Raw genomic sequence first — 27,958 nt, 5'->3', positions numbered from 1 at the left:
GGAATACTTCCCAACTCAACTATGAGGCCAGTACTACTCTGATACCAAAGCCAGACAAAGACATAAGTATACACTATCTCTTATGAATATAGACACAAAATCCTTAATAGAATACTAGCCAATTAGGTCAATGAAATTGAAAAATATTAGCAACCCAAATGCAATAAAAAGAATTATATTTCATGACCAAGTGGGATTTATTCCATGAATGCAAGAGTGGTTCAAAATATGGACGATTCACATAATACACCATATCAACAGCATAAAGGACAAAAATCACACCATCATTTCATTTTTTTTAAAGATTTTATTTTTTTTTTTAATTCATGAAAGACATACAGAGAGAGAGAGGCAGAGAACAGGCAGAGGGAGAAGCAGGTTCCATACAAGGGAGCCTGACGTGGAACTCGATCCCAGGACTCCAGGATCATGCCCTGGGCTGAAGGCGGCGCTAAACCGCTGAGCCACCTGGGCTGCCCAGCCACCCAGGCTGCCCTCAAGAAAATTTCTATCAAAATCTCAGCTGCCCTCTTTTGGTAGAAATTAACAACCCAATCCTAAAATTCATTTGGAAATGCAAAGGACCCAGAATGTCCAAAACAACCTTGAAAAAGAACAAAGCTAGAGGACTTACTTCCAGGGTTCAAAACCCACCACAAGGCTCTATTAACCAAGACACTGCAGCACTGGTGTAAGGATATACAGGTCTGTGGGACAGAACTGAGAATCCAGAAATAAACTCTTGCATATACGGCCAACGGATGATCAGCAAAGATGTCAAGATAATCAGTGGGGTGGGGGGGGGGAGAAGAACTTGTCAACAGATGGCATCGGGACAAGTGGAATCCACACACAAAAGAATGAAGTTGGTCCCCTACCTCATGCCATATACAAAAATTAACTCAAAATGGATCAAAGACCCAAATTTAAGAGCTAAAACTATAAAACTCTTAGAAGAAAATGTAGGACCAAGCCAGGTGCTTAGGACACCAGAAGCACAAGAAACAAATGAAAAGAGAGATACTGGATGTCAACACAATTAACAACTTAGTGCTTCGAATGGTACTACCAAGAAAGTGGAAAAGACAGAATGGGAGAAAATATTTGCAAACAATATAAGGGTGTAGGATATATGAAAAATTCTTACAATTCAAAACAATCCAATTGAAAATGGGAAAGGATCTGAATAGCTATTTCTCAAAAAAAAAATACACAAATGGCCAATAAGCACATGAAAATATAATATCATTAGTCATCAGGAAAATACAAGTTAATGCAAATCAGGATACCACTTCACACCAAGATGGCTACAATTAAATCAGATAATAACATGTGTTGACAAAAATATGGAGAAATTGGAACTCTCACGCACCGCGGTGAGAATGTAAGGAAAATGGTGCAGCTCCTTTGGAACAGTTTGGCAGTTCATCAAAAGTCAAAACAGTTGTCAAATGAACCAGAAATTCCACTTCTAGGTGTAAACCAAAAAGAAATGGACATGTATGTCTGTACACACATGTTCACAAAAGCATTATTCATAATAGCCAAACGGTGTGGAGAGAACCCAACCGTCCATGAGAAACAGAACAGTAGTGTGCTGTGCTCGCACACTGGGTGTCATCACTGCACCACTAAAGGGCATGGGGCTCTGACATATTCCACGACATGGAAAACCCAGAAGACATGAAAGACCACATATTGCTGGGATTCCGTTCACCTGGAAAGGGCAAAGCCACAAACAAGAGGTGCCAGGGGCTGGAGGGAGGAGTGGGACAGGCTTTCTTCTGGGGTGATGGAAGTTCTAGAACCAGGTGGTCCAAGGCTGTACAATGTACTTAATCCACTAAGTGGTACACTTTAAAAGTGTGAATCCTAGGGTGTGTGAGTTCTATCTCAATAAAACTATTTTTTAAAAAAAACAAAAGCAGTGAGGTAGTTGTTGGCATTCTAATGCGGATCCGTCACCAAAATGCTTTGTGCACTGGAAATGCAAGGTGTAACACTGAACGGCTCACTTCCCTTTGTGTTTGTCTTAAAAACAGTGTTTACATGAAGTGTGAGGTTTCCTAGAGCCCCTGTGAGTGACCACTGCCTGGGGAAAGGGCTGGGAGTGGGGGGTCACACATGGGCCATTGACTCTGAAGCATGTCACAAGTGGATAGGCTTTGCAAGGTGCCCCACCGAGACACAGCTGCCTATGTCACCTCCAGGATCTCAGGCAGGCAGAACCCATAACTAGATGGCCATGGCCTGCCACAGCAGGGGACAGTCCATACCTGCGGGGCATTGTAATTTGAATCTGTACTATTTTCTCATATTGAATACACAAAACAACGGTGGCTGTGGCTACATCCCAGTCCTGTGTCTGTTTTCCCATCCTAGTGCACCAGCCAAGGGAGAAGAGGAGCTGATGGCCAGAGGAGACCACAAACATCGTCTGGCCCTCTAATTCAGCGCATAGTTAAACTGGTTTGCAAACTTCTCATGCTTCCTCCGGTCCATCTGATTCATGGCTGTGATCACCCTCTGCATAGCTGCCCTGTGGGGAAAGCAAGTGAGACATGATCAGGGAAGTCTGGCCAGGGCTCTGGGTTCCAACTAAAGGTGCCACAGCTTAGAGAGCCTAAGAGCAGTCCTGGCACTAATCCTGTGGGCTCCCTAGACCCCAAATCTCACCAGCACCAGGCCACACCCCAGGATAAAGGCAGAGCCTGCCCTGCAACCTGTCGTGGAGCAGTGTGAGGGCAGATGCAATTAGGAAGCACCAGATCTGGATCCTTCCCAGCTTGTTCTTGCCCAGCCACATGCACAGCGCCTCACGGCACAGCCATGGGGCAACAGTGCAGGATATGCAGCAAAAAGCACAGATGGGCAAGTCAAGTGAGTCTCACTGCCCGAGTGCCTGGGCTCTGTGCTCAGGAGGAAGCCACTGAGGCCACCAAGCAGTGGTGCCCTGCAGCCCCCAGTGCTTGTGTGACTGCTGGGTGCATCCCAGGGGTTCTGCTACCTTACGAAGGGCATGGTCACCTGTGGCCCTCCCACAGGACAAGTTCTAGGCAATAAAGCTGCTGCCACGAAGCCAGCACGAAGGCCCTTCTGAGGATGGAGAGAGGAGGCCGGGCACAGAGGTCCCTTGGCCAGCACTCTGGGCATCAACACCCACCCAGGGTGCCTTCTACCCCTGGTGGATCTACAGGAAGCCAGACTTGTGCCTGGAGCGTGGGGAGCCACACTGTCCTCAGGATGCCGACTCACGCGAAGGCGCAATGAGGAGCCACTCCCCACAGCCCCTGGGGACTCTATGTGGGCACAGAGAAAGCCACCCTCCTGTCCAACCCCACTCAGGCCAAATACCTGGCAATGCTGGCCAAGAGAGGAGAAGAGCCTCCTTCACCCACTACACTGAGCTGAACACCTTCTAGGGGTCTGCTGAAGAAGGCTGCCCCCCTGGGTGGCCTGATGGTACCCAAGAGACCCGCAGGTGCTTCCTAAACAAGTGCCCCAAAGCCTCTGGCAATACCTGTGCATGCAAGACTCATCTGGCCAGCCACAGTGGCGGGAAGGCAGTGACAGTGGTGCTGATGGGTGACCCTCCTACTCTGGCCCTGCCAAGTCCCAGCCATAGCCACCAGGCAGGTCCAGCTGTGCTGCAGAGATGCCCCATCCCTGACCCACCTCCCTCATAGCACTGGCCAAGCTCTGATGGAGTGGAGACCTGCATGGTGCCTCCCATCACACCAGCCTTGGAGGTGACTCCCCTGCCCACAGGCCACAAGAGTCCTTCCAGGTCAGCTGGGCAAAGTAGAGACATGGAGCTGGCTCAGTGCCAGCAGTCACCATGGAGGCCTCACCTCATCCCCAGGAAATGATGGTGTGCTGGTCAGTGACCCGCCCCCCCGCCCCGCCTCTGCCTACTAGAGAAGACATTCATCTATCAGCTTCAGGGTGACCAGCTCCGGGCTCTGCTCCTGACTGGCCCCCTGCCCCCTGCTGACCAGGAGCACCCATCTTGCCTGGGGACCCAGCAGTCACAGGGAGAAAGGCGTAGCAGAGAGGAGTTAAGGTCTCGGGCCCCGGACCTTCACGGTGCGGTGTTAGAGAGCTCGGCCAGCCCACTGCAGCACCCCCAAATCCTGGCGTGGGGGGGCAGGAATGCTGCATGCAGCCCTTACTTAGCAAACACCTTCTTGGCGATGCGTGCGCGGGCAGTGTCGGCCTGCTGCTTCAGGTCGGCAAGGCCGGGATGCTTCCTCCGCTTGCCCTTGCCTCTCCCGCTGGACCGAGACGAGCCAAGGTCCACTCCCGTGGCGGCCTCCACATCTCTCATAAACTCAGGGTCCTGCCAGTCTGCCAAGAGACCCCAAGATTTAAAGAAACTCCTGATCCCTCCTTGCCTTGAGGGCAGCTCAGAGTGCCCACTGCTGGCCAGTGACAAAGGGGGCAGGCATCTAAGGCTGAGTCCCCCACCATCCTGTGCCCCACGGGCCCCTGTGCCCACAGAGGCCAGGAAGGTGCTGGGTACACCCACTGACCCTTCTGGCAGGAAGGCAGTGGAGGCTGGTAGCTGGGGGGCAGTGCCACATGCAGGCTACCTCCCGGCCACACCTGTACTGGGCCCCACTGGCCCCCAATTACGGCTGCCTGCTGTTTGTGTGTAGCAGGGGCGGCCACAACCAAGGGGTCAGGACGGGCCAAGTTTTTTTTTATTGGCCCAAAGAGAACTTAACAACAGGCTTCAGCAAGAGGGGGTCACTTCACCCAGATAGCTCTGCTTTTCCTGCTGCACACGGTCAGCCATGGTGAGCTCTGGCAAGGTGGCAGGAGACAGGGCTCCAGGTCCCACAGGGCGTGGCCTGGCCAGCCTGGGGCTGTACCTCTGTGGGGACTGAGGAGAGGGTTCACGGCCTGATTTTCTGGGGCTCCCAGCCCTGGGTTCGATGGGCCCTGCTGTGGCCCTGGCTTGGCCTCCTCTGCCCAACCCTGGTTGGGGCTGGACTCCCTCTAACAGGTGGAGTCGAGGTCCAGGAGACAGAGTGCCATACCGCTCAGGAGTGACAGCACAGCCACCCTCATGTGCCCAGACCCATGGACAGTGACCCTGGCTTGTGGAAGGCTGCTTGGCACCCCACACACCAGTGGCGGCCACCGGCCCACGGGAAGCCTGCGGCCAGGGTCCAAGGGGCCAGGATGCGTGCCCCACACAGATAGATGGTGAGGCCTCCCCAGGTTGATTTTTTTGAAGTGAGGGAGTGCAGGGCCGCACGATTCAGTCCCAGGAATGATTAATCCCAGATTAAGGAAAACTGTCTAAACAGTTTATCTCCCATAATAAGAAGGCGCCACAGTTTAGGAGCTCAGTGAATGCAGCAATTGTTTAAACACCACGGAAAAATACCGGCGCCCGGTAGAGATGGAATGAGCATCTCAGTAAAATGAAGGAGCAATTTAAAAGCCTTTGAAGAAAATCAATAGATGGCGGGGCCGCGTGGCCTTCCTGTGCGCTGGCGGGCCTGCAGCTCGGCGCGCATTGTCACCGAGGTTAGCCCAGGGAAAAGAAAATTGCCCCGCGTGCGAGGGAGGCGGGGATCAATACTGTAGTTAGTAAAGAGACGCTATTTCACATCTGACTGGCCAGCGCCGGCCCGCGGATACCTGTTGTTAACAAGTCACTGAGGGCTGCAGAACCAGATACTCTTCAGGGCTGACACAAAAAATACGCACTTAATTTGCTCCTGAGTGTGAGCCACCAGGGCAGGCCTCGCCCCGCGGATTAGCAGGTCACTGGCCCCTCCCTGCCGCCATCCATGGCCCGGGGGCTCGGACGCCCTGTCAGCCTGAAATCTGACATCTGTCAAAGGGAAAAAACCCACTAATGACCACAAACACGGCCTGGCTGGGACCCTCACATGCAGGCCACCTTCCCTTCCTCAGGGCTCTGGGTCTGCAACCTGGCTTCTTGGGGCAGACAGAGCCCCAGGTGGCCAAGGCTTCCAGACCCTAATGCAGGCAGAGACACTGAGACAGACCAGGGTCTGGTGGGCATCCACCCTCTTCTGAGCATGTCCACATGCACCCAGAAAGGGAGTCACTTCCAGGTGACACCCGGCCCTGCTGTTCAGGGGTCCTTTGACATCAGGTGGCCAGCATATGGCATGTGCCCAGCACATGTGCCTGGGATCTCTTTGCTTCTGCCCAGACACACACCCCCAAAGCCCACTGTGCTGCCCAGGGTGGGCCTTATAGGGTGGCAACTGGCAGCATGAGCTCTGCAGAGGGGAGGGCGTGGCAAGGCACCACAGAAGATATCTATCTGGCAGGAAGCGAGCTGCTCTTCCGTCTGGAGAGCAGGCTTCAGCCAGTAATTTTTTTTACCTCTGTTCCCCTTATTTCCTTAAAAATGTGATTCAGAAACCAGAACCCAAACCTCCAACAGATAACATGGTGGTTTCTGGCCGTGTGTCTGTGTCTCCTGGGGGCAGCTATAGGAAAACATGGCCCACCAAGAAGCCTGAGTCCCCTGCGGTGCTGCTGTGACTTACAGCCATGCTAGAGGTGGCAGGCGGCCACACACAGGGTCCCAGGCCATCCCCTCCCAGCGGCCCACCTGCCTGCCCCAGGCTCCACACTTACCTGCATGGCCCGCCTGCCTCTGCTGCTGCTGCCTCTGCTCACGGGTCCTATCTTCCTCATGGAGGGGCCGTCCCGCATCATCTCTCGGGATGATCTTCCCATGGAAAGGGCACTGTAACAAAGAAAGAGCAGTTCTGGCGGCCGGATGGGGGGCTGCCCACTGTCTCTGCCGACCACAGCCCTCAGGGTACATCTGTGATGGAGGGTAGGCCCACACTGGTCTGGCCAAAACCACCTCTCTCCACACTGCTCACCCAGGCTCAGCGCAGAGCAGGCCCAGGAGGCACAGTGGACAGCAGGGACACAGTGACCAGGGCAGAGCAGCCCAGGTCCCGGATGTCAGACTCTCAACCCTGGCCACAAGGTGGTGGCTAAGCGACACCTGCCAGCCACAGACAAGCCCTCCCTGGGATAGGAGCCTGACCAGGGTAGTGGCTGGCTAGAGCCCAGCACTTTACCTGGCCACCCTGTCCTGGCTCAGCTGGGCCCCAAGGTGACCATCCCCACATGCCTGTGGCCCCCACTGGCCCTGGCCACCACCTCACCTTTAGCCGGTCCTGCCGCTCACAGAGCTGGCCGTCAGGCCTCAAGGCACGGCACCGGTGCCGCACAGGCTCAAATGTCCCCGCAAAGGTGATGTAGCGGCTCTGCAGCATCTCTGAGACATCAGCACTGTCCACTTCTGTGTCTACCTCGCTAGGTTTCCAGAAGCGGTGCTCAGAGTCACACCTGCAACATCAGACTCTCAGAGCTGCCACAGGGATGCTGCTGGACAGGGCGTCAGGCACCCCGGGGAGGAGCAGAGTGCAGAGACTTCTGGACCCTGTCAGAGGTGCTACAAGCCAAGTCTCTAGAGTCTGCTCTTGCCCACAGCCTCCAGTGCTGCCCCCAGTCTAGGAGGAGGACAGGCAGTGCTAGGCCACGGGGGCTGACCTAGGGGCCGCAGTCCCGACAGATTGAGGGGATGCAACTGTGCCCCCTTCCCATCTGCAGCCCCACAGAGAGCATGTAGCCCAGCACAGCGAGGGGATGGGTCCCCAGAAGGTCCATGCAGAGCCCCAGGCCTGGCCCATGTGGACATCAGAGGCACCAGAGTCTGGGGCAGAGCAGGATGGGTCAGTTAAGAGCTCTCAAGATACCAAGAGATGAAGCAGGACATCTCACCAAGGGAACAAAAGAGAGGTTCAGAGAAAGTCCCAAATCCCACTTTGGGGCACAGTTCTAGGGAGCCTGTGCGTGGTAACTGCCCTCATGCTCCTCTTGTGCCTGGTTGTGTGTTCACAGGCAGGGGACAGGCAAGGAGCAGGCTGGGCACCCATGGGAACCAGATGCGACCACACTCACTTGAGGATCTTCCCAGCCACTGGCTGCTCCTGGCCCCAATAGCACAGGTCCACTCCAAAGGGCACAAAAGGTGCCCGGGATCGCTCTGCCGCCAGCTTCCCAGCCTCCTCTGGTCCCACAGGTGCCCTGGAGAGGCCACAAGAACAGGACACACTGACCATGCATGCCAGAAGCCAGCCACAGCCACCTGCCTCTCCCTCTTGTCCTTTGCTCTTCCTAGACCTGGGCTCCAGGGCAGCCCCACCTGTCCCCAGGGAGCCGTGCAAGGAGCTGGTCTCGGATCTTTAGCCTTCACGCCAGGCCTGGGGGTGCTATGACGTCTGTCCCTCACACCCCACAGCCTCAAGCCTCTCTTGTGCCCTGGCTGACATGCCACTGCTCCGAGGACCCCTGATGCTGCTGGCAGCCCCTGCCGTGGGCACAGATGTTAGCAGGTGCTCGCCTGGCCGGTGCACATGCCCAGGGCTGCCTCCACAGAAGCCAAAGGGGCCTCGCAGCCAGGAGGCAGGTCAGTGCTCCAGGCAGAGGTAGGGCATCTGGACGTCACCTGGGGCTTGGGGGTGGGGGCAAGCGTCCACGCAGCTGATGCAGCTGGGCAGCAGCAGAGGTGGGGTCACATGCCTCCTCGTCCCTCCTTGTCCTCTTCCTCGCTGGCAAGCTCCGCACAGCTGGCTCTTTCTCCAGCCCTGGAACACAGATGTGTCGTTTCTGGCCACTGTTCCCAAGACTCCAGGCAGACCCCCAGGGGCACTGCTGTCACAATGGGACTGACTGCATGTGTTTGCAACAAATCTTCCAACAGCCACAGCCATGCTCCACGTGGCACCTGTTGGGCCATGATGCCTGCGTCTCCCCATGACACCTGCATGGCACGTGGCCGTCCCCATGTCCTCAGAACAGGGTGAAAGCAGATTCCTCAATTCTGCTAGCCAGACCCTCCCTGACCCCTGCTGGCCCCTCTCTGTGCTGTCACCATATAAGCCAGGGTTCCAGGGCTGCACAGCACACAGATCAGGAGACCAGTGGCACGCCATCCCTGCCCCTCCAAACTAGCTGAGGGCCTGGGGGCTGAGTACGGCTCACAGCTTAAGGACTGACCCACCCAGAAGGAAACAAACAGACTGAGCAACGTGTCTCAGACAGAGGACGAGACGTCACACAGGCATGCTGCACACTCCTGCGGTGACGATGTACCAAACAGGTGGAGGCACACTTGAGTGGTGGGCACCCCTGGGAGCTCTCTCACAGCTCAGGTATGGGGCAAAAAGCCCATTGAGTGTCAGGAAATGGACAGAAAAAATGGATGGTCAAGTTATGAGGAAATTTAAGGACATTAAGGATGAAGAGAAAGATCCAAAAAGCTTCCAAAGAAAAGGTGGATACCACAGACAACACCGGCATCAGCAGTGACGGTGAACGCGAATCAGCAGTGACGGTGAACGTGCCATCTCTGGAGCTCGTCCTGAGAAGACTGAAGGACAAGACATTCATGCTTACAGCTTTCCATCCAGCTTGCTAGCATCTGGCCACGCCCATGAGGGGCTGCATGGGCATGAGACTCCTTCTGGCACCACCAGGAGGTCTGCTTTGAAAATACTCTCAGATCAAGTAATCAGTCCGTTAGGGAGGGAAGTGAGTTTGGGCGTGGTGCAAGGCATGTAGGCGTGAGCACAGGGCTGGGCTGGGGAGGCCAGGAGGGAGGGCAGTGCAGTTGTCCTTACACCATGACAGCAACTGTGCGCAGGAAACATGAGGATGAATCTTTCGAAAATGAGGGACAACCCTCAGAAAGATCAATTTTCTTACAATTTTATTAATATTTAATAAATGGATTTAATAACCTAGCAAATGAAAGGTCAGAAGAAGAAAGCAACAGAAGTGGCGACAAAGTGCCTAAGACATCTAACAACGTAGTGATCATTCATCATGTGGATTAAAGTAGTTCAAAGGCAGGCTGATTAGTTCCAAAACTTTTAGTGATTTGCGGGCCACATGAGACCCACTTAAAACAAACGACGCTAGAGACGTGTGAGTAGACTTATGCTGCAAGTGGGGACCCAGAGAAAGTGGGGTGGCAGCGTTGCCAGGATGACATTTCAGTAAGAATGGACACACGAGGAGGGACACGGTGCATCTGGTAAGCAGCTCAGGGGCTCACCATGGTGGGCTTTGCGGACCTCACAGATAAGTCCAAATCAACAGGCATGTGGGACGCTGCCTCCAAGAAGCCCTTTGAGTGCACATGCACACCTGCCAGGACCACCAGGCAGTAGGACCCGAGGGGACCTCAGTGTCCCCAGACCGCATCTCCAGGCCACAGGGTGGTCAGAAGGAGCCCAGAAACTGACACACATCCTCTGACTCACCCTTCCTGAGCACACAGACTCATGGTGTAGATGGTCCCGCTGAACAGACGGCTCCACCCAGCACCCCCCCTCAACACGGATCACAAATACTGCATTTAGAGAGAAAACCAGAGGGGACATGGCAGCACTCAGGCAGGACCTGAGGAAGGTCTTGGCTGGGCTGGCACTGTTTCAGGCAGCAGGGGCAGTCTGACTTAACCTGGAGGCGGCTGCCCAGTCCTATGCTGTACCACAGGGCTCAGCGGACCGGCCACTTTCCATGCATGGTGTTCCCGGCGCATGGCCACACACGCAGCTGGTCTCCTGGGAGCTCCGGAGGCCCATAGGCCCTTTGCAGGAATCATCTGCCTGCCCTTGCTCCACATGCCTGGCAAGCCTCCTGCTGCCCTTTCTCAGGTTCCGGCCGCTGAACATGGAGGATAGAGCCACTCGGGTGTGACAGGTCCCCCATGGTGGGAAACCTGCACCAGGCTCCATCAGCACCAGGATGCCCTAGCTTCAGCTCCTCAAACCCCCAACACCTCTACTCACGATGTTGACAAGGTGTATCACTAACTGCCGCAGAGCCTGTCACGGTCAGCCCCATGAGCGTGCATGCGCCACAGGCACACGCCTGGTGCGGGGGATGGGGAGGGGCGGCTGATAAGTGGGCACTGTGGCATTTAGATGGATACAATCACAGCCTGAAGATCAATATGAGAATTCCTAGGAGTTACAAGAATGAAATATATTTTTCATTGATTTGTTGTTTTAAACCATTAAAAAGATGGGTAAGCGTGTTAAAGCAGAGTAAATACTCAGAGTACTAAAAAAACACTACCATTTTCACATTGTTGTAGAAAATCAATCTTGCTGACATACTTTCAAAGTAAGACCCCAAAAAGCAGGCGGCACTCCTCAGGCCCAGGAGCGTGCATCCTCCCGGAAGAGCTAGAAGCCACACTGAGCTGGCACTGCCTCCCCTGCTGAGCCTGCCATCTGAGGGCATGGGCCTCACGGATGGGACCCTGCCTCAAATTTCCTCCACAGTTGCCTTTAGAAAGAATCCTACACTTGCTCAAATCCCCTTTTTTGTTTAAATTGACCAAGTGGCACCCATTTGCCTGGAGCACTAAGGCAGACAGGGCGGGAGCGATGAATCGATAGCGGGAAATGGAGAGGCTGCGGCTTCCGTGCGGAGTTAGGCCGCCGAGCTTGACATTATTGATTTTACCTAGTTCAGCTGGCCTTGTAATTAAAATGTAAATTTGAGAAAGAGATTATGTCCTGACAGAAATGGTAGGATTAAGGGGAAGATAAAAGCCCCTCGGTGAAAATTCAGAGAAAGAAATGAGAAAGAAAAAGCGCCAGCTTCCGCAGCCGTGTGGATTTAGACGAATCTACTGCAGGTTCACCTGCATTTAATTGAAAAAACAGTGGCGGAATATAAACTAGTGTTATGAACTGACTGACTTGCCCGGGCACATTTCTGTGTTTGGAAACCTCCAGAGCCCCGGGGCCCGCTGGGGCTCACGGCCGCATTCAGGGTGGTGGCCAGGGTGGCATGGCTGTCTTGGGGATGCAGTCTCCCCTGGGTCATGACCCCCAGGGACGCAGGCTGTGTCCATCGCTGCCCCGGCCCAACTGTCTGGGAACGCAGATGGACAGCACTCAGCCCCGATCCATGTTAGCCACCAGCACAATCTTCCAGGTGACAGAATGTCATGAGCCTTCCAGAGAAAACGGGTGAGCTGGCACCAAGACCAACAGGGCTTCTGGTTCCCTCCACATGCACCAGTCCTTTCGAGGAAGTGGACATCGGGGGCAGGCCACAGTCAGGTGCCCCAGGAGCACAGAAGAGGCATCCCACCCATGCCGCCCACCTGCTGCTGGAGAAACACCCAGAGCTCGGTGGAGGAACCACACAATCAGGCTTGCAGGCTGCTCTGTGGGGACAATTTCCCTCTGCTCTGTCCCGGCTGGGTGGACAAGGCCCGGAGGGAGGTTCACCCACTGAGTTCAGGCACGTGTCCTGTGAGCACAGCAGGGCCCACACAGCCTCTGTCAGCTACTCTTAGTGGGTAGGCCAAAGGATCCATGGCCGCTTATGACCCTGCCAGCAGGAGTGTCCCTGTGGGTGCCTAGCAAGTGCTTCACTGGGTGCTACTTCCCTTGTGCCAAAGTGGATGTGGCACAGACGAAGCACTCCACAGACTGCAGCTGTGGTCCAAGTGTGACCCCAGGCCAGAGGGCAGCTCTCCCTTCTGAAAGGGCTCAATGTCCTCAAAGCGGGATGTGCATAGGGCAAGGGCAAGAGTCTGCAACTGCAACGTCACAGTCAGAGGATGAGCTGAGGGTCAGGGTGGGGCTCCCAGGCAGGGCCCAGAGCCTCACAGCTTCACCTCTGTTGGACAACCTGCCGGCCACAGGAGGCTCTTAGGCAGGGGCTACCTGCCACCAGGCTCCTCTGCTGCAGAAACTTAGAGAAGTGACCACACTGAGCGGGCTATTCCCTGGCAAGTCCTGCCCCCAACCTTTCACTGTCCTGGCCTGGGCACGGGAGGGCGGTCACTGCTCCTAACAGGTGTCTTAAGCAGTCCCCAGGCACCTCATGGGTGCAGGTGAGGCCTTTGGCCACAGAGAGCCCCTGCTCTGGGTGGGGGGGTGGCAGCATAAACCAGGGATGGCAGAGCCATTTCAGACGCAGAGCACGGAACAAGAGACAGGAAGGTTGCCTAACAGTCAGAGGAAGACCCAAAAACTAAGGGAAGGCCCACGTGGCTGGAGCAGAGGGTGAGGCATGCACACAGGCCCCTGGCGGCCAGGGAGCAGGTGTGAGTCGCTGCTGCTTCCGCGTCCAGGTGGGTGCCTGGGGAGAGGTCACCTGGCTGGTGGATGGCAAGCAGGAGAGGAACCAGGGCTGCACTGTTAGGTGTCAGGTCTAGATGTACTACCCTGGGCCACACCTGAGCTGCCAATCATCTGAACAAATTCACATTTCACCTTCAGATTCAGAAATCAAATGGTTTGTTTTGCCACAGAAACCATGGGTCTTGTTTTTATTTGCTTCCTGTGTGTGTGTGCGGGTAGATCCTGTGGGCGCACACCCCTGCTTCCCAGAAGGCCACCATCCTGGGGTGCAGGTATGGAAAAGGAAAGCCCAGACAGGAGAGACCAGTTGCAGGTGGGTCTGTATTTCTGGAGCAGCCCTCCTCTGTCACTAGGTACACAGGTGTCCTGGGCCAGACACAGAGGCTGTGACTCCAGAGACAGCAAGCAGGGGTGCCCCAGTTAACAGGGCCTGGGGCCTTGGGAGCCTGAGAACAGGGTGCAGCCACTGCTAGCCACCGTCTCTTTCCTGCCCCATGTGGCCTTGCCACTTTGGGAATCACACCACACTCCCATAGCACTCTCCCCTGGGCATTTGGTGCCTGCCCCACTCCTGGACTCCCTCCTAAGTGCTGAGACCTCTGTGTCCACCACAGGGCTGCCTCTTGCATGTAGCCAGCTTGGCTGTACCCCCTGGATGGGTGGTGGAGCCGGCCCAACACAGGGGCAGCAGGAGCCCACTGCAGGGCAGGCCTGGGGGAGGAGCCCTGGCGAGAGGTTTGCCTGGGACATGAGATCTGTGGTGTTGGCAGGTGGGGCATCCACCACAGCTGGCTCCCCTGCTCAGTGGACCCCAGACCCCAGACCCAGATGTGAGGTCACACTCTAATGGTCAGCATCCTTAGCAGGACCCTGGCTACCCGAGTTGCACTCACCGTACTCAGGCCGCAGGTGGTCGGGGATGCAGGCCTCATACCCCTCCTTCTCTGGAACCTCTACAAAGTCCCCGTCATCGTCATCGTCATTGTCCTCGTCCCTGTCCCCTGGGGTTGCCACCTGTGGAAACACCCCCAGACCTGTGTATAAGCACAGCACAGAGGCCCAGGAGTTCCCAGTCCTGCCTCTGTGAAGACCTTTTTCCGGGCTGGGGTCCAGCGTCAGGTACACTGCATCACCTTAGACAAAAGATTGTCTCCAGGCCTGGTCCCACTTGAGCTCATGCCAGGTCCATGGCTATCCCATCAGCCGGCCATCTAGGGTCCACATCCAAACCACATGTAAACTTGCCCCACTGCCCAGTGCCCTTGGAAATGCATGAAGATGCATGGCTGTAGAGTCTCATGCAGGAGATGTGTTTCAGAGCCCCAGGAGACTGATATCACCCAGCAAGAGGCCAGCTCCCCGCTCCCATGACAGCACTTGTGGAATATTCTATCCTTAAGAATGACTTGTTTAAAAAGCCACCGAAGAAACCGTTTCCTCTGGTTGAGGCCCCCTTCCCCATCCAGGCTAGTGTGGTGAGGAGCCCTGAGCCACCAGAAAAGAGCTGGGGGCCCCCTCCGTGCCCCCCTACCCAGAGGGCCTGAAGAACCACATGGGGTTGGCTTCCTTTCTACAAGACCCGGATCTCTGCCCTTGCCCTGCTGGCTGGGCAGCACCTGGCCCGGAAAGTGTGGCAGGGACCCTGCCCGTGCAGGTCATCTGCAGAGCAGGAGTGGGGCTTCTGTAGGTGGCCCCACATTCTCAGTGACCCCCACAGCCCTAGAATACGACTTGGGAGGGGAACAGACCATCAGGACCAGTCCTTCCTGAGAGGGAAGCACCCACCCCACTGCCAACCCGCCTGGAACACTTGGGGGCCAGCTGAGCCAGACCAGGGTGCAGACCGCACCACTGCCACCAACAAATTCAGCCCCTCTAGAAAGGAGACCCCTGTCGGGTGGGTGCCCATGACATGAACCCTCAAAGGCAGGAAGAGACAAACTCTGGATGGAGAACCATGCGGCACATGCCTTCACTTCCAACAGCTCTCCTAGCAGCACACCTCGGGGGCACAGAGGAGACCACACTGTGCCCAGTGGGTCACAGATGCCAGCTGCACCCTCACAGCAGCCAGTCCCTGCAGAGCCAGGCCTGGTGGTGGCCACGGCGACTGGGCATCAGCAGCCACATGGGCCGTACCTGCGGTCCAGGACGCCCGCCTTGAGAGGCATAATCAGATGCAAATGCACTTTGTTTGGGTACAACCCACGGTGGTGCATCTGGGAAGCACGGGAGACATTCATCATCGGAAACTGTAATTTTTTGTTATCAGTCTAACACTGATCAAAAGGGAAGCCTGTCTCCACCACTGACCTGTGAAACGTCCCAATTATACTCTTTGGAAATGACAGGGGCACTTAACTCCCGAGCTGGGCAAATGACGGCGATCAATCACGTTTGAATAACAATGAGCCACGGACCTGAAAATTATTTTTGTATAGAATCTACCCAGGAATTTATGAAAGGTGGAAAGCAGCCCAAGGTTTTAGGGCATTACGGTTCTCGGCTAGTGCAGTGCGTATCAAACACTAAACAGAATTTATGTGTTTTAATTTTCTAAAAGGTAGATGTGGACTGGGTGCTACAATGCATAACACGGAGTGCCGGATTTTAAATATGGAGGTCATTTTCATAAAATATGACGCTCACCGCTCACACCCTTCAATTTTGCAAGGGACTTTTACTAAATTTTCATTTCCTAAAAAATATTCAGCTGCTTAGCTAACTATTAGGAATTATACCCTCTTTCTCCCTAACTACAACTGTTTATTCCCAAGATGAAATATGGAGCCCCAGGCTCCTCTTTGTTCTTAAATTAGCACTGACGAGGCCATACCAGGCAGCACACACCTCCAGGAGGACGCTGTCCTCTGCAAGAGCCTGGGGACTCCCCTGGGTAAGAGCTGCCCCCCCCAGGGTCCCCGCAGCTGGGCCTCTGGCCTCTGTGGCAATGCACTGGTGCGCGTGAGTGGTGAGCTCTCTAGCTATGGGGCGGCCCTCCCCACCCACGGCGGGTTGTACAGCACCAGGTGGACTTTGTTGCCAGTACCAAATCCACCCTCAAAAACTCCCAAGTTCAACATCTCGTTCCCAAGGCTCCTCAGCTCTCCGAAAGCTCCGCAGCACAAAGTGAACTGGACATCAAACCCTGAGCCCAATCGGGGCAGCGCAGTGACAGCCTGTGTCCAGAGACAGAGGAAGCTTTGCTTCCTCTGCTTCCCCAGGACTGCTCTGATCAGGCAGTCACCACTGCTGCGACACCTGTGTGACCTACTAAGAACATGGACACCACCACCAGCCAAATCAGAAAGCCCTCCCTGAGACCTGTGTAAAGCAGTACAGTCTGGGGAGACTGAGGCCTGCAGGAAGAGCTCATGGGAGCCAGTCCTATGTGGGGCAGTGAGGTGGCCACCTCCCCTCAAGGTCAAAGGTCACAGGTCAGAAACAGGCCTGAGCCAGGCAAGCAAGGTCCTGGGCAGGGAGTGGGCAGGGGCATGTGGATGCTGTGAGAACCCTGGGAAGGAAGAGAATCATGCCCTCAAATTGGGGTTTACTTGTGAATTGTTCTCATCTGCTGGGAGCAAAAAACCACACAGAATAGTCTTGAGAAACCAATCCCCCCCCCCCCCACCACTGCATCTGAGGTGTGCACCCATCTTCACCAACAGGTGGAGGCCCTGGCCAGTGGTCAGAGCCCCACGGCCCATCGGACACCTCCCTCACTGGGCAGCCCCTCGGGAGAGGCCAGCCAGCCCACAGCCGCAGGGAGGTGCAGGCTGGGGGCTCCGGCCTTCCTTGATCTCATACAAATGGATTCGCACCCACAGTTAAAAGGATTTAGAAAAATGAGCCTCTGGGATCATAATTAAACAAGCAATAAAATGGCTAAAATATACAACACAATCAGCTTACAGCAGTGGGGGTATCGGGGTTACTGATTGTTTGAGGGGAAGAGGAAGAGCGACCTGGCTCTGGGAGCAGGTCTGCCCGCCAAACGCACGCCTGAGATGCAGCTGGGACCGTTAAATAAATTTTGTACGATCTAATTAACTCGGTGCGCAATCTCAATTACTTTTCACCCAAGAAATCACTTTTGTTCAGTTTTATGTGTGTCTGTTTCCCTTTTTTTAAAAAAAAAATGATGTAAGGCCTCGTCAGACAAGTGAGCTCCGAACTGCATTTGTCTTTCAGCGGCTTGATGGCCATGCATTTAAAACCCCATTCTATCTTATAAACTAAAAATTAAACGTGCTCAGCTGTGATGGTCGTCATTGCATCTGCTATTTATATGCTAATGCCCTCCCTGGAAGGCCGTGCAAATTGCCCAGCCAGGCCAATATCTCATGTGCATCTCCAGCGGCTGGGGACGCGCCTTCAGAGGGCAGAGGACGGTGGGGTGCATGCTGACCAGCAAGCAGGAGGGAACAGGGCCCCTGACAACAGCTCTCAGGGCCACACAGAGCCTGCTCGGATACAGACAAGGCTGCAGAGCACAAGGTCCCCCACTTAGAATAGAGCTGGTGCAGATGTGCATCACTGCATTCCAGAGTGACCGTGGCCCCGTTTCTTGTCTGATCCAAATCAGCGGCAGGTTGGGGTTCTCGACAGGCCTTGCCTTGGAAACTGCTTCCACACCGCACCCGGCCTGCCAGCAGTGCAAGCCATAACACCACGGGGCAACGGGACACCTGGGGGTCCATTTCCAGGGCATCCGTCACACAACACAGGAGCCTCGGGCAGTACCTGGAGCCTGTGCTGCAGTCACCCAAGCAGGGAGGCCACCAAGCAGGGCATGGCCTATGAGAGTGGGTAAGTGGTGGGACAGTACATCCTTCCCAGTAGACTGAGGCTTTTCCCCTCAGGCGGGTCTCACCTCCCAAGGAGGTGGCCATCCACACAACAGAAGCCACTGTACATGCTGTCCTCCCTCAGCCTAACCTTCTCGGGCAAAAGTGCAGGCAGACATTACCCTCTGAGACTGAGGTTCAGGGCCTTCCCCAGACTCAGTCTTCCCATCTGTGTAATGGGGTAGTGACAGAGTCACCTCATAGGGATACTCATAGGATCAAAGGGATGACATGTGAAGGTGTTAAGAGCAAGGGGTGCGCACAGCACAGGGAGGGCCTGGGTGTGGTGGGGCGGAGAAGGGCCCTAGAGCCCCAGGGCACAGGGGAGGGGCTGGCCTGGGCAGTTGGGTGCCTACCTGAGTGCTCTCTGGCCTGGTGAGAAGGGCGGAAGGCATGTGACCCCTCCCCCGGCTCCCAGCCCCTGGCTGCAGCCGTGTGGCCTTCAGTGTGATGGAGGGAGCCATGTCACCAGGAAGGTTGTTTACCGGCCCTGCCGAGCACAAGGTCCCTACTGCTGGCTGATTTAGTTTCCCTGCCTCCCCGGCCTGCCTCCCTCGTTCAACATTTCATTCCCTGGGCTTCCTGCTCTGTCCTTTTCACCTACAGGAAGCCAGCCCTCATGTGGCTCCAGCGGCATGGAAAACTTGTCCCACACAATGGCAGCTGGAGCACCCAGGACCCCTGCCCGAGGCACATCCTCGTCACACGATCTGCCAGGGACGCCTGCCCTGAGCCACGTGGTCCGGCTGCATTTGGAACAGTGAGGATGTGTCCCCTGGCAGAGCCCTCGGCCGCCACGTCAGACTGCTGATCAGACCAAAGCACCCACACAAGCATTTTACCCACTTAAACACACAACCCAGTCGTTCAAAAAAAAACCATACTGCTGATAGTTTATATAAACTGGTGCTCCAGGTTAATGTTTTCAGACATATTGGTTGGTAGGAAATTAATATTTTGTTAATTACACAATACAAAATAATCGCTCTTCTTGGCCACATAATTAAACTGCAGGCAATTTAAAAGTTTATAAAGGATTTTTATCAGTTTAACGAATGTAGCAGCCACAGATTATTACACCTCTCCCGCAGCAGCAGGACTGGAAACTAAATCTACCGAATGATGCTCCACATTGATCTATTTCAGATTTATCCCCAGCTGCTTCCAAACAGAACTGAGACACACTCTATAAAACAAACAGTTAAACATATTTAAACTGGCTGAAATATATCTTAAAGACGGAACCTCCGTGTCAAGAGGAAAACAATACATAGGAGCCAACAACTACACAAAACCCAGAACCAGGATACCTTCCAACTATCCGCCCTGTGGCTGGTTCCTGTCGAGCTGCGGGGAGGACAGCTCCCAGTGCTGGCCAGGAGCCCTGTGCTCATCCTCTCTGACATTTCTGGCAGAAGTTCAAAAATACTTAGGTCCCATGTTACGGATTAGTGTCCCCAGCTCAGCCTGCGGAGCTCACGGTTCCAACGCCACCCGCTAGGCCTCTGTGAGGTGGGGAGACGCAAAGGCAAACAATTGAAAGCCCCAGACGTTTGATTTGAAAATGAGTGGAGCACACGTCGTTCATAATTTCTAATTACCACAGCGGCTTCTGCGGCCGCCCGGCGCGGGAGCAGATGTGCAGATACGGGCGGCTATTCTGGGAAGCGGCGCTCACCTGAGCGGGGCACTGCCACTCAGCCACTCGGGCCCCAATCGCTTCATCTCCAGGCGCCGCTGCCGGCCAGCGCGGATGAGCACAATCTCCAAGGATTTCAGAGCACTGTCTTTTTAAAATCAGTTTGTGGAGAAGCATCTGGGAAGTGTCCACTGGGCTGACGGAAGCTACACTGCCTCCGCACATGCAACTCTGGCTACAAGGTCCCAGTGACCCAGGGGTCTCTGTGCGCCCCGCTGACCCTGTGCAGGAGGGGCAGGGCCACAGAGCCTGCCCCCACCAGACGCATCCTCCGATGCCCTCGATGCTGGGGGCTCCTCAACAGTCCAGGAGATCGAGGTGCTGACTGGAGCCCCCGGGTCCGCTGGGGGCAGCAGAAGCCACAGTACAGCTGGGCAGCCCCAAACTGGACCCACAAGATCCCCAGGGCATCTGCTGGAGAGGGGACCCGACCCACCCTGGCCACTGCCCACTGGTCGCTGGGGGTACCAGCACTCGGGACACAGCAGCCGTCCTCCCTGGGTCCAAAAGGACACCCGCCCTTGCCCTGGGGGCTCGAACCATGAGGCCAGGATGGACTGGCTGGCATCAGGCCACCATGAAGGTTCTGCTGCCACCTCTGGGCTCAGTGTCCTGCCAGCCCCAGCAGTGCTACCAATCCCCAGGCCTGGCAGGACAAGACCATCCTGCCCAAGCAGCCCTCACAACCCCGGGGCTCTCTCAGCCCCCAAGGGCACCTCCCTCAGCTCCTGCAGACCTGGCTGTGGAGAGGTGGTCTTCATGCAACATGGGCTGGTCCTCAGGGCGCCATGAAGGAGGCACCCAGGGGAGCCACCCGGTCCCCCCACCCTTGCCTGATCTCAGGCCAGCCTCCGCTCTGATGCTGTGATCCTGGCTCTTCTAACGTTCGGAAAGAAGTCCTTCCTGACGTGCTGGGCAGAGTGGACCAGATCACTTTCCTCCTGACACCAGACAACAACCTCCCTTCATCGTAAAAAAAAAAAAAAAAAAAAAAAAAAGATCTTGATCAAAATGCACAAAACTAACTTCTCAGTGAAGTCACACACCTGAAATGCTCTGCGAGGAATCCCGCACCCACAGAAACCCACTAGGACATCAGCCAGCAGAGGCGAGGCTGTGAGCAGGCCCTGCTCCTGCCCAGAACTTTCCTGAGACAGCACAGCTTCATGGGAGAAAGGCAAGAGTGCCCTCTGCCGGTCCCCCTGGCCTGCATACCCTGCACCGGGAGGACAGCCACTGGGGCCGCTGCTCAGAGGCACACCAAGGGCAGGGGTGCTGTGACAGGTGTCCAGGGGCCCCATAGGGGTCCAGTTCACTAGGTGCTGAGAGCCAGGGTGTCGGCCCCCATCCATCCTAGGTCTGAGCGGCTCCGAAGCTCTTCTCTTCCTCACCAGGGAATACTGTTCCTCTACCCCAGAATTCCTGTTGTTAACAGCTACATCTGCCCAAAGCCAGGCCAGGAGTTGTGGTCCAGGGGCCTGGCTCCCAGCAGAGAGGTGCACTCTGGAGGCTGTCTTCCTGGTTCTGACACAGCAGCTGCTGTTCCAGCTGTGGCTGCCCCTCCCTGCTGGCAGGCCCCAAGGACACCTGCAGAGGACACGGCTCTCACATCCCTTTTGGACATTAAGGTCCAGATCCTGGCATAGGCTCATGGGAGGGGGCACCATTTTCAAGGCTCAGGGTTGCTGCCCAGTGTCTGGTATCCCAGAAGCTGATGGACTTCCTGGCACCCCATCAACAGGTATGGGCCTGTCCCTGCGTCACCAGGTTGCCCGGGGACACAACCCTTGAGAGGACCAGCATCCCCCTCTCAAACCACACGGTGCCTGGAGGTGCCACACAACCAGCAGACACATATCCTTGACTATCCTCCCCAAATGGGGCACCACGTCAAATGTTCGCCCTGCTTCATTGCCCCGGAGCTCCTCTGTGGAGCCCCGCTTGGGACCATGGTATCCGCCTGCCCTGGCCAGGGACACGGCCCTCTGCACAAGCCCGAGAACAAGTCTGGATTCTCTGTCTCCTGCACACACCCTAATATGGTGTGTCCTTGGCCACAGCGCAGATGGACAGGATGAAACCCTGAAGCCCAGAAAGCCTTTCCCAGCTCACGGGAGGCTCTGCTGGGGGCACTCAGGAAGGTTTAGGCTGCAGAAGCGCAGCAGGGCTGGGCTAGTTCTCGGGCCCTGCGATCTCCCTCCTAACTAGAACCTTCTGCCTCCTTCCCCAGCTCTGCCATGCCCTCCTGCCCTGGACCCTGTCCTAGCCCCTCATCCACAGGGAGGCCTGCCTATGCAGTGCTCTCTCTCACCCTCCCAGTCAGACCCTCCATTTCAGGAAAGGAGCTCCCAGCAAGGTAGAACCAGAATATTTCTGAGTGCCAGTGATTTCTTGCTTACTTTGAAAACTGAGCTCAAAAAGTAGGTCTCCTCACTTTCCCTCCCCCAGTCCGCTGGCAGCACTCACCTCCCTCTTGTGCCCCTCCTCAGGCTTAATGTCCAGCTCTCCCGATCTCCTCAGGGCGGTTTCCAGCTCCGCCTTCAGGTCAATGGCAGCTTCTAAGTGTCCACCATGGACCCCTGCACGGGTGAAGAGCTGCCAACGAGGGGGCGCGTCACTTGAGCAGGTTAGGGCGCCCTCCCTCACACCTCGCGTGCCCTTTGACGTGGCCCCAGCATTCCCAGCATGTGTGTCTGGTGGGAACATGCATTACCTGGACCCAGGAGCACACGGCTGGCAGAAACTTGTTTTGGATAAGCTTGAGTGCATCGCGGGCCGAGTGGATGACAGCGTGGTTGTCCTCGTCCTCATGCACCCTCAGGCCGTCTGGAACACAGGGTCAGCAGAGGACATGGGGCAAGTTGTCCGCCTCACCCATCCTGCCCCAGCCACACTCTGCCAGGACCCCACACCTCACCCCAGAGACACAGACTCACTACTTTAAAATTTTGATTTTGGTGGAGACCATTTTAGCCAGACTGCACATCTCCCTGCACACAGGCCTGAAGACCCTGCTCATCCCACAGAACCTTGGAAACCCTGGACCCCCACCCCCTGGGGCTGCCCCTTATCACTCTCAGGACGGAGGCTCAGTCCCAAGGGGCTCTTTTCACATCCCGCCACCCCAACCCATCTTTGGCTGGGCACACCCACCTCTGCACACTGTCCCCCTAGACCCAGCCAGACAGTTCCCCTGGGGCTGCTGGACCCAAGACGCCTGACAGGTCTTCACACAACTAGGTAGCCTGACTGTTCTTCCTCTGTCGACATCCCTAGCAGGCTCCCAAACCACCCAGAGCCCACACAGGGTGCAGGCCACATGGGGCCCTTTGCATCTCTCCTACGTCATCACGAACATGGTGAGAAGCCGCTCTCCAACCACATTTTCCTGCAAGCCACAGAGGCTGGCCTGAGCCCAACAGTCACCCTCTGAGCCCGACAGGCCTGGGAATGGGCAGCACAGCCTCCCCAAGGGCTCCTCAGCCCCTCAACGTGTCAGGCTTGCCTGTCACAGGGAGGACCTCAGGGTGGGACCACAGGACCCGAGCCTCAAGTCACCCCTCACCCCAACCCCGGAGTCTCTGCTCTGCTCACAGTCCCAAGAACTCCGGCTTCTGCCAGCGTCCCTAGGGCCCATGGCTGACGGTAGAAAGCCCAGGCCAGCACGTAGGAGCTTGGGTTACCTGAGGAGAGCTCCACATCCAGTGTGTACTTGTGGGACCCCAGGCCATGGCGCCGCACAAACCCTTCTCCGTCACTGTCGCTGTCACCATCACTGTCCCCCTCCTCCTCCTTGGCCCCCGTGGCAGTCTGGGGTGGCCCCTCCCCACTGACGGCTCCCGGAAGGTGGGCACAGGCGATCAGGGTCTTGCTGCAGCAGGGCTGCTCCTCGTCCCCATGATTCACAGCACCGGCCTGGCAGCGGGCACTCTCCTCAGACACAGGAAAGGCCACCAGAGGTGACACTGTCCCCAGGCCTGTGGCAAAGTCAAATGGCACCAGCAGCCTGAAGCAGGTCTCCACCTCCGTGAGGCAGCTCCGGATCTCCTCGGACATTTCTGCAGACACAGGTACTGCCTCTTGGGTCACCAGCAAAACAATACCACCTGCCCCCAGCGCAGGGCCCTGATCAAAGGGAAGGCACATGCCAGCGGCAGGTGGGCTGGGTCCTTGTGTGCTGCCTGGCCGTTGTGCCTCCTCTTTCCTCCCCCGACAGAGGCCACTCCCTCGGATGAAGAAGCCACAAACTCAGCTGCACAAGGCCGCCCTGTGGGATGTCCTTGGTCACACACACAGGTCTGGACTTCTGCCATGAAGCTTACTGGTGCCCCCAAGGATACCAAGTGAATGTGCCACCGTGGACAGAGAGAGGCCAGGGGAGAGCTATGAGGACACAGCATTTCCCAGCACTCCACTGAGAGCTCATCTCTACCATGGCACTCTGGTTGGCTGCTTCTCAGCAGGGACCTCCCTGGGGCCCGCCAGCACCATCCTCAGGGGGCAGGGGCCTGCTGCCTGTCCCTCATGTAACAGTCAGGTTTTGAAGTGGGGGCACTGGCAACAGCAAACAGGGGCTGTGAGATGAACAGGCACATGTCCCTGCTGCCAGCCTAGAGACCTTTGCGGACACTCCCATGCAGCACTGCCAGGGGGCGTGGGAGAGTAGTGGCTGCCCAGGGGTTCTGGGGGACAGGGCTGGGGCTGCCCACCTGCCACCCCCATGGCAGGGTGGTCCCTCACCACGCACTCACCCTCCATCTCCCTGATGGCCCGCTCAGACCTTTCCTTGTAGATTCTATCCAAGCGCTTCTGCTTCTCCTCCTCCCGCTTCCTTTCTGCCAGAGTCCTTGCGCTCACATCCTGAAAATCCACCTGGGAAATTGAAGTAGACATGAGACCTGACTACACAACACACAGAATAAGGCAAACCAGGCCTGAGAGAAGACATGCCCATGAGCCAGGCCCTGTGTGTCCCTGGCTCCAAGGCTTCCAAACACAAGGAGACACGTGGACAGCAATGATTGATCCCCCACAGGAGCACAGTCAGCAGCACTTCAGAGAGCGGCATGCTGCTCACCCCACCCCGGGGGGCCTGGAAACACTCCAGGAGGGGACTGCAGAGGTGCAGAGCCAGGAGGCATGTCAGGCTGTGGCATGTCAGGCTGCACCGACTGGCCCGATGCCCCGGGCAAGGCCTGAGCTGCCAGGATAGGGGGACAGAGGCAGCAGCAGCCAGGACCACCAGAGCCCACAGCAAACCCTGACGGGATTCAACTCCTGGCCACAGGACACTTCCCCCCCCTTTGGGCTTTCTGTGGAAGTCAGGACCAGAGACCCAGCTCCCTCCACGTCTTCCTCGAAGTGCTGCTGCCCCACTCCCGGAAGCCCTCCACACCCCTAGCTGGCAGCCAAGTGGCCAGGCAAGTGTGTCCACCAATGCAGCACAGAGTGCAGCCTGCCCACCTGTTTGCTGTGTCTTAAGAAGTGGTAGCCCAAGGCGAGCTTCTTGTAGGCCGCCCCGTACTTCTCATTCCATTTGTGGACAGCCCGGGTGGCAGCCTGCCTCAGCTTCTGGGCCACCTCCCTGGGGGGCGGCAGGGGCTGCTCATGGTCAGTGCCCAGTGTGAGATCCAGAAACTCCTGGAAGTTGGAAACAACCAGCATCCTGAACTGATGAGACCGGGCAAAGAGCTCGTCTATGGCCTGGAATGCAGAGAGGCGGATCTGGGCATGCTCCTGGCTCAGCTGGGTTGTGAGCAGGTGGTAGGTGTGGCTGAGATGCTCCTCGGAAGACCTGGGGACACCCGCCAGCCTTGCGTTACACGCTTTGTGTGCAGACAGCATGCAAAGCAGCAGGGACGCCCCCACTCTTCTAACCTTTGTCCAGAACAGGCTGGACAAACTGCAGCCCTCAGCCCCTGCCTGTTTCTGTATGACCACAAGCCAAGAATGGCTTTTACAGATTTAATGGCTAAAACAAACCAAAAGAATAATACTTCATGACATGTAAAATCAGGAGATCCAGTGTCAGCACCCAGTTGGGACACAACCATGGCCGCTCCTTCACTTTGTTCATCAGTACTGTCCACAGCTGAGTGGACACAGCAGAGGCTTATGGCCCCTAAAGCCTAGAGTGGTCACCAGCTGGCCCATCAGACAAAGGCAGGACAGACTTCATGCCAAGCAGAGGCCCCGGCCCCCAGCCTCCCCTGCAGGTGCAGCAAAGGAAAGGTCAGTGAAGCTTCTGGGACCTGCCCTAGGAGCCACCACACACCCTGCCTCCTCCTGTAGTCCTCTCAGCTCTCTTCCCTGCAAGAGAAGTCACTGCTGTTTGGGGGTGTTCTGGGTGTACCGTGACACCTGATCTGTGCTGAATTTTTTTTTTTCTTCAAAAGCTGACGACATCATTAAACTGACTTCAATTTTCCTGTTTTGTAAATACAGGATAAGGACAATCAGTGATTGTGCATCTGTGCTCTCAACAGAGCCATCCTTAGAAGTGTTCTTGCCGCATCAGCCTGCCCCCAACCCAGAACGGGGGCCCACAGCGGGATGGCCTGCCAGGGCAGGGTCCCCAGGGCCCTGGGGAAACATCCTGCGCTTTCCCTCCCCACACACAGGGGCCATGGTGGAGGCAGGCAAGGCAGGGCTGGGACGGACCAGGCGGGAGGCCGGACCCCAAGGGAAGCCCGACAGTCTCCTGGGGGCATCTCAGACTTGCTGAGCCAGCAATCGGCATGAATTGCTGGACCTGAAGACATACTTGCAAATTTTCTTCAGTTCCTTCATCTTCTCAGGATTCAGCTGGGGTTCTCCCGAAGTCGTGAGCTCTTCTACCAGCTTGGACAGTTTCTGATCCATACTAGAAATGCGCGTGGCAGAGACGCAAGGTGACCACCTAGTGCTTCACAATTTGTGACATTGAGCTCCGCTGCACCTGGGCTCTTCAGGGGGTGACCTGGACAGTGAAATACAATTCAAGGTGGTATTCTGGGCACAGCCAACAAGACTTTTTTGGTGGTAAATTAGAAGAAGCGCAACCACAAAGTATTCATTCTGGAGCGCTACAATCCCGGGAACGGGAGAGGTGTGTGGTAGAAAAGGACAACAACCATCTAAATAAAACCTAAATGAGCTTTGCCCAGATGTGACTGCGGTACTTCTCCCTTCACAACGCCGTTCATTCACACCCACACAGCAGCCTCTGCACACCGCAGAGCCTCAGGGCTAGACTTCTGTAACTGCACAGAAAAACCCAGATCACGTCCAAACTCCAGTGCTAAGCACCCAGAGAGCTGCAGGAAGGAACTGGTAGGGTGACGGCAAGGAGAGAATGTGGGGCAGGAGGACAAGGCCCAGGGAGGTCGGGCACTCGGCACGGACGGAGCCGGGGCAGCAGGGGTGCCGGGCTAGCTGCAGAGCTGTTTTATTCGGTATAAGGAGGTGCCAGGCCCAGCAAGGCGAACACAGCCTCTCCAACCAACACCAATTCATGCGCACTCGGCAGAGGCAGGTAGCTGCTCCCCTGAGCCCTTCCCAGCACCCCCTACCATGGACCATGGATCCCTCTGGTTGGACTCTGCCCAAGTTCCTCCGGCCAGGGCACCAGGGCTACGCCAGACAGAAGAGGGCGCAGCGTCCCCGGGAAGAGGGGATGGTGTGGGGTGAAGAAGGGGAAGAGGAGGGGGAAGGAGGAGAGAGTGTTCTGAGGAGGAGAAAGGAAAAGAGGAGGAGGAGGAAGAAGGAAGGAAGGAAGGAGAAAGGAGGAGGAGGAGGAGGAGAGGAGAAGGAAGGAAGGAGGAGAAGGAAGGAATGCAAGAGGAGGAGGAGGAGGAGGAGGAGGAAGGAGAAAGACGAAGGAAGACAGACTGTGTCCCGAGAAGGAAGAATGCGGAGGAGGGGGGCGACGACGACGAAGGAGGAGGGACAGTGTCCTGGGGAGGAGGGAGAGGAGGAAGAGGAGGAGGAGGAAAGAGGCTCAGTGTCCCGGGGCGGAGGGAGAGGAGGAGGGAGGAGGAAAGAGAAAGGAGAGACAGTGTCCCGGGAGGAAGCGGGGGACGAGGAGAGACCCCGGGCGGAGGGCCGCGCCCTGGGGAGGAGGAGCGAGACGTCCGGGTCCGAGGCCTGCCTCCAGACTGCCGCAGACCCCGCCTGGCATCGCGAATTCCGCGACACCTACCGCGCAGCAGGCCGCTCGCCTCGCCTCGCCCCTCCCCTTCCGG

The 27,958-nt window shown here is 56.3% G+C and overlaps 1 protein-coding gene across 4 annotated transcripts; it reads right to left on the bottom strand.

Annotated features, from left to right (window-relative positions):
• Window positions 1-1,228: 1,228 nt before the first annotated feature.
• On the bottom strand, window positions 1,229-27,958 carry UVSSA (UV stimulated scaffold protein A). Of its 4 annotated transcripts, none has more exons than XM_055326395.1 (14): window positions 27,916-27,958; window positions 26,500-26,694; window positions 25,200-25,530; window positions 24,488-24,608; window positions 23,420-23,794; window positions 22,450-22,562; window positions 22,203-22,331; window positions 14,084-14,204; window positions 8,522-8,660; window positions 7,975-8,100; window positions 7,176-7,359; window positions 6,631-6,742; window positions 4,173-4,347; window positions 1,229-2,539 (listed from the first exon to the last, which is right to left on the bottom strand). In XM_055326395.1, exons 2-14 carry the CDS (start codon window positions 26,595-26,597, stop codon window positions 2,446-2,448), a joined length of 2,118 nt encoding a protein of 705 aa, XP_055182370.1. In that variant the 5' UTR covers window positions 26,598-26,694; window positions 27,916-27,958; the 3' UTR covers window positions 1,229-2,445. The 4 variants fall into 4 exon arrangements, with proteins under 4 accessions (XP_055182370.1, XP_055182369.1, XP_055182373.1 ...); XM_055326394.1 differs by lacking the exon at window positions 27,916-27,958 and adding an exon at window positions 27,287-27,900; XM_055326398.1 differs by lacking the exon at window positions 27,916-27,958 and having other exon boundaries at window positions 25,200-25,439; window positions 26,500-26,559.

The sequence above is a fragment of the Nyctereutes procyonoides genome, unplaced genomic scaffold (assembly GCF_905146905.1).
Source record: "Nyctereutes procyonoides isolate TBG_1078 unplaced genomic scaffold, NYPRO_anot_genome, whole genome shotgun sequence".
NCBI lineage: Eukaryota > Metazoa > Chordata > Mammalia > Carnivora > Canidae > Nyctereutes > Nyctereutes procyonoides.
Note: the sequence above shows the minus strand (reverse complement) of the source record. Positions and strands in the feature narration are given on the sequence as shown.

Excerpts from the sequence above, each read along its gene's own strand:
- UVSSA (XM_055326395.1), bottom strand. The coding sequence starts at position 26,597 with ATGGATCAGAAACTGTCCAAGCTGGTAGAAGAGCTCACGACTTCGGGA. Across the intron at positions 22,332-22,449 it reads CCGTGTGCTCCTGGGTCCAG|CTCTTCACCCGTGCAGGGGT; the intron begins GTAATGCATGTT and ends CCTCGTTGGCAG. Across the intron at positions 8,661-14,083 it reads CCACCTGCGGCCTGAGTACG|GGCTGGAGAAAGAGCCAGCT; the intron begins GTGAGTGCAACT and ends TCTGTGTTCCAG.